Source organism: Salvelinus sp. IW2-2015, linkage group LG27, assembly GCF_002910315.2.
Source record: "Salvelinus sp. IW2-2015 linkage group LG27, ASM291031v2, whole genome shotgun sequence".
NCBI classification, from domain to species: domain Eukaryota; kingdom Metazoa; phylum Chordata; class Actinopteri; order Salmoniformes; family Salmonidae; genus Salvelinus; species Salvelinus sp. IW2-2015.
In genome coordinates this window covers 15,589,268-15,595,394 of record NC_036867.1, presented here as the reverse complement: position 1 = coordinate 15,595,394, position 6,127 = coordinate 15,589,268, and the positions used below count along the sequence as shown (strand labels likewise).

At 43.0% G+C, this 6,127-nt stretch overlaps 1 protein-coding gene across 2 annotated transcripts in view; it reads right to left on the bottom strand.

The window, feature by feature from the left end:
* Positions 1 to 5,712, bottom strand: part of LOC111953812 (tripartite motif-containing protein 16-like) — a 16,535-nt gene extending 10,823 nt beyond the window's left edge. Inside the window, exons 1-2 of one of the 2 annotated variants that reach the window (XM_023973320.2) lie at positions 5,046 to 5,712; positions 4,194 to 4,289 (exon numbers count right to left, since the gene is read on the bottom strand). In XM_023973320.2, coding sequence (XP_023829088.1) covers positions 4,194 to 4,289; positions 5,046 to 5,639 — 690 coding nt within the window. In that variant the 5' untranslated portion in view covers positions 5,640 to 5,712. Of the gene's footprint in view, positions 1 to 4,193; positions 4,290 to 4,648; positions 4,968 to 5,045 lie in introns of those variants that run through there. The other variant, XM_023973318.2, reaches the window with a different exon arrangement.
* Between the last annotated feature and the right edge of the window lie 415 nt (positions 5,713 to 6,127).

Sequence of the window (6,127 nt, the reverse complement as noted above, 5' to 3'; positions counted from 1 at the left end):
TCCCTAGTTTTCTCTGACATCAGAAACAGCCTTTTTCACATCTCCAAAGTTCTGAGGATGGATAATGATTCTGGGTAAGTCTGAAGAGACACTGGGACTGGAGAGAGACTGATAACTCTGGAGAGAGACAGAGATAAGAGAGTGGGAGAGAGACAGAGCGAGAGTGGGTACTGACAAATGTATGTTTCATAACAAGTTAATTTCTGTATCACCTGTATCAAGGCAGTTTAGTTACCTGGAGGAAATGGATGTGATCCTCTGTGGAGAGAGCTGCTCCAGCTCAGCGTTTCTCCTCCTCAGCTCAGCTATCTCCTGCTCCAGTTGCTCCAGGAGTCCATCAGCTTGACTCACTTGAGCCTTCTCCTGTGCTCTGATCAGCTCCTTCACCTCAGAGCACCTTCTCTCAATGGAGTGAATCAGCCAGTAAAGATCCTATCACTGTCCTCCACTGCTGCCTTGGCAGAGTGCTGTTAGTACACAAGGAGAGAAAAGTAGAATTTTTTTCCCCCAAAACTTTTTTTATTGCGCGAGGAATAAGGTTCTACCTAGAACCCTTAATCTGAATAAGCTATATCACTGACGGATATCAGTCTAGCCACCCCACCGAAACCCAGAAACATGAACCCAGAAACAATACAAGTAGAATAAAACAACAATCAAAATCAAAGGTACAAACAACCGTAAGTGAACTAATGGCAAAGAACAGGGATTCACAATTACCCACAACCTAACCTCCAGAAAAATGTAAAACCTAGAAGATAAAAGTGTCCTAGGTAGAACCCTTCATAGAGGCCACAATAAAAAATACAGTGACTGTACAAAACATTAAGAACACCTTCCTAATATTGAGTGACACTTGGACCCCCCCCATTATAGTTTTCACTTGGATTCACCTGGTCAGTCATGTCAAGGAAAGAGCAGATGTCTCTAATGTTTTGTACACTCCAGTGTATATTACCTCAAGTACCTTGTAACTACCCACTATTCAAAGTGCTCTGATCAAATTAAGGGAATCGTTCACAAACATTGGCACATTCTAAAATCCGATGATAGTATCGGTAATGTGTTTCAGACCATCCCTTGGTCGTATTCTTGCTGGCCAAAATCTCAGAGATCAATTGGTGAACTCTGATTTACCACCCCAAGATATCCCTGCACAACGTCTATTTGCGCCCTACTGGATGGAAACTACAAGTGTAATGGCTGTGCACAATGCAATGGCACTTATAAATGTAGATCCTTCAAACACCCCCAAACAGGGAAACAGATCCCAATCAAAGGTGTTATCACGTGCTCCACTAAGGCAGTTATTATCTTATAACTTGTCCTTGTGGTAAAAATGATGTGGGAAAAACAAAGCGCAAAATAAAAAGTACGAATCTCGGAGCATCGTAGTACCATAGGTGCAAAACTCGACTTCCCAGTTGCGGCACACTTTTTGAAGCAAAATCACGCGATTTCGTCTCTACGTTATATTGGCACGAACATGTCACCCTCCCAGGAGAGGGGGTGACCTCGATAATTTTTGTTAAAACGAGAGGCTACCTGGCTCTTTAATTTAAAGACCCTTGCCCCTTCGGTCTCAACGTAGACTTTGATCTGAAGCCATTCTTGTGTTTTTATTGTGATTTTGCTATTGTAAATGTTTGTCAGTCTTATCTATGATCGTACGCTATCCATTTTTTTTTTGTATGCTATTTTAATATATGCGAATTAACCAATGAAATCAGGCTACACCCGGCCATGATTACAGACACCTGTGTGTGTGTTTTGACACTATATAAACGAGTCACCCACATAAACGAGTCACCTGTTTGTCATTATACCCTGATGAAGACAGCTTGTCTGTCAAAATGTTGACATTGACATATTTTTGCATCTGAGCTCCTAGAGTGTGCGGCTCTCCTTTATTTTTCAAGTGTTCCACTCCGCTAGCCAGCACCTCGCTTAAATAGGTGTGCGTTTCGTTTGCCTCTGTATAACAGAGTCGGTCAGGGACACGTTGAAAATGTCAGTGAAGACACTTGCCAGTTGGTCAGCGCATGCTCAGAGTACACGTCCTGGTAATCTGTCTTGTGAATGATGACCTGTTTAAAGGMCTTACTCACATCGGCTACGGAGAGCGTGATCACACAGTCGTCCGGAACAGCTGATGCTCTCATGCATGCTCAGTGTTGCTTTTCTCGAAGCGAGCATAGAAGTTATTCAGCTCGTCTGGTAGGCTCCTGTCACTGGGCAGCTCTCGGGTGTGCTTCCCTTTGTAGTCTGTAATAGTTTGCAAGCCCTGCCACATCCGACGAGCGTCGGAGCTGGTGTAGCTTGATTCGATCTTAGTCCTCTATTGACGCTTTGCCTGTTTGATGTTTCGTCAGAGGGCATAGAGGGATTTCTTCTAAGCTTCCGGGTTAGAGCCCCGCTTATTGAAAGAGGCAGCTCTACCCTTTAGCTCAGTGTGGATGTTGCCTGTAATCCATGGCTTCTGGTTTGGGTAMGTACGTACAGTCACTGTGGGTACGACGTCATCYATGCACTTATTGATAAAGACTGACTGATGTGGTGTACTCCTCAATGCCATTCGAAGAATCCCGGAACATATTCCAGTCTTTGCTAGCAAAACAGTCCTGTAGTTTAGCATCTGCTTCATCTGACCACTTTTTAAAAAATATAATCTAGTCATTGGTGCTTCCTGCTTTAATTTTTGCCTGTAGGCAGGAATCAGGATAGAATTATGGTCAGATTTGCCAAACGGAGGGTGAGCTTTGGATGCATCTCTGTGTGTGGAGTAAAGATGGTCCAGGTTTGTTTCCCCTCTGGTTGTACATTTAACATGCTGAAAGAAATTTGGAAAAAATGATTTAAGTTTTCCTGCATTAAAGTCCCAGGCTACAAGGAGCGCTGCCTCTTGGTGAGCGTTTTCTTGTTTTCTTATGGCGGAATACAGCTAATTCAATGCTGTCTTAGTGCCAGCCTCTGACTGTGGTGGTATGTAAACAGCTACGTAAAATACAGAGGAAAACTCTCTAGGTAGGTAGTGTGGTCTACAGTTTATCATGAGATACTCTACCTCAGGTGAGCAATAGCTCGAGACTTCCTTAGATATCGTGCACCAGCTGTTATTTACAAATATACATAGTCCGCCGCTCCTTGTCTTAGCAGACGCCGCTGTTCTATCCTGCCGGTGCAGCGTATAACCAGCCTGTATGTTGATAGTGTCGTTGTTTAGCCACGTCTCCGTGAAGCATAAGATATTACAGTTTTGAATGTCCCGTTGGTAGTTTAATCTCCCACATAGGTCATCTATTTTAGTGTCCAATGATTGCATGTTTGCTAGCAGAATGGAAGGAAGTGGGGGATTATTCGATCGCCCACGAATTCTCAGAAGGCAGCCCGTTCTCCGGGCCACTTTTTCTCCGCCTCCTCTTCACGCAAATCACAGGGATCTGGGCCTGTTCCCGAGAAAGCAGTATATCGTTCGCGTCGGCCTCGTCAGACTCGTTGAAGGAAAAAAAGGATTCTGCCAGTCCGTGGCGAGTAATCGCAGTCCTGATGTCCAGAAGTTCATTTCGGTCATAAGAGACGGTAGCGGCAACATTATGTACAAAATAAGTACAAAAATAAGTTCCAAACAATGCAAAAAACACAAAAAAACAACACAATCGGTTGGGGGCACGTAAAACGTCTGCCATCTTCTCCGGCACCATTTTATATATTTGAGTGTGGTAATCCAATCTGACCTTTAATCCGGATTAAAAGCAGTTTTTGCATTTTTCTAATCTCTAAAATAGTGATTAGGATTGTTTTGAAGCCGAAAATGTTGATTATCTTAATRCCACTGGAAACGGTGGATTCGGGATGGATTTAAAAAGGTGAATACATTTCAATGTAACTAACTAAAAACTTTCTAACATCTGAAAAACAAAGGTTCATTAAATTGATCGCATAATAGGTATGTGGTCAGTTGTTATATGTCTCTCTTTAATCCAGGTACCTTTATTCATGTAGTTTACTCATCTCTGTTTCCCTATGACAGTGTAGAAGTAGTACCATAACCAGTCCAGGAAACTGGCCCAAAAAACAGGTAGAGATCTGATCATGGATTCAAAATATAAATAATAGCACTACAGAATCCGGATTATAATGATCCAGATTACTTTTTATTTTTTTTTAACTGGTCCCTGGTCAATAATACTTACCTTGAGAGATTCCACAGCCTGTTGGAGCTCCTTCAGCTCCTTCTCTCTCTCCTGGATTCTCTGCTGGAGKTTCTGCTGACTCATCCCCAGCTGACTCTATGGAGAAACACTGTTCATTGAGCTATCAAGATTTATTTGTCCAGTAGTGCAATAGTATAGTATTATGATATAGGGAGTAGGATTTAAATTGTAATTCGAAGTCCCACTGCAAAATTATATATCTATGATTTTAGTTGAATTATTATGTTTCTTTACAGTACTCATATCATATAGTTTAAACATAACTTTGGACTGAAAAGAAAATGATGGTGTGTGACTACAGCTAATGGTGATACATTTAGACAATGTTTTTCATGTAACTAATTATATATGTTTATCTCATATTCAAACAGCTCTCCTGCTGTATATTACATTATTTGTTTATCAGAGTCACCAACAAGTTATTCTGGTCTAACCTGTTTCTCGGTCCTCTCCGCTGCAGCTGACACTGTATCATGGCCTTTATGATCATCCACCATACACAGARAACAGATACAATTCTGATCGGTACGACAGTAAATCTTCAGCAGTTCGTCATGACGGGAGCAGATGTTCTCCTGTAGCTGTGTGGAGGCTTTGACCAGCTTGTGCTTCTTTAGTGCAGGGACACTATAGTGAGGTTGGAGGTGAGTCTTGCAGAAAGACACCAGACACACCAGACAGGACATGAGGGCTTTCTGCTTTCTGGTCCCAGTGCAGAAATCACATGCCACATCTCCAGGTCCAGCATAGCACAGATCANTCAAACAGCTCTCCTGCTGTATATTACATTATTTGTTTATCAGAGTCACCAACAAGTTATTCTGGTCTAACCTGTTTCTCGGTCCTCTCCGCTGCAGCTGACACTGTATCATGGCCTTTATGATCATCCACCATACACAGATAACAGATACAATTCTGATCGGTACGACAGTAAATCTTCAGCAGTTCGTCATGACGGGAGCAGATGTTCTCCTGTAGCTGTGTGGAGGCTTTGACCAGCTTGTGCTTCTTTAGTGCAGGGACACTATAGTGAGGCTGGAGGTGAGTCTTGCAGAAAGACACCAGACACACCAGACAGGACATGAGGGCTTTCTGCTTTCTGGTCCCAGTGCAGAAATCACATGCCACATCTCCAGGTCCAGCATAGCACAGATCAAMGGGATCAGCCTGAAGTCCTGTCTTCTTCAGTTTCTCCACCACTTCAGCCAATATGGTGTTTTTTATCAGAGCAGGCCTTGGACTGAAGGTCTGTCTGCACTGAGGACAGCTGTAGATCCCATTCAGATCATCCTGATCCCAGCAGCCCTCAATACAGCTCCTASAGTAACTGTGTCCACAGGGAATAGCTACTGGCTCCTTCAGTAGATCCAGACAGACAGAACAACAGAACTGATCCTGGTCCAGCAGAACTGCCTGCTGAGCCATTTGGACTGTTTTTCACTTCCACACAGAAAAACGACACTGCGACTCAGATAAGTTTCGTTTTCTCAGAAGAGAGTTTGTGGGAGGGGGAGGGACTTCCTGGTTATGCCAGGAGGTGGGGTTAGTTAGAGGGACGAAGAGAGCATGTAGTACAATGCATAAAATGCTAGGGTAGTTTAGGGTTCATTCTCTTTCCATGACATTGARTGACCAGGTGAAAGCTTTGATCCCTTATTGATCCCTTATTCACTTGTTAAATCCACTTGAATAAGTGTAAATTAAGGGGAGGAGACAGGTTAAAGAAGMATTTTAAAGCCTTGAGACAATTAAGGCTTGGATTGTGTATGTGTGACATTCAAAGTGTGATTGGGCAAGACAAAAGTTTTAAGCGCCTTTGAACTGAACAGGTATGGTAGTAGGTGCCAGGCGCACTGGTTGGAGTGTGTCAAGAACTACAATACTGCTGGGTTTTTCACGCTCAACAGTTTCCG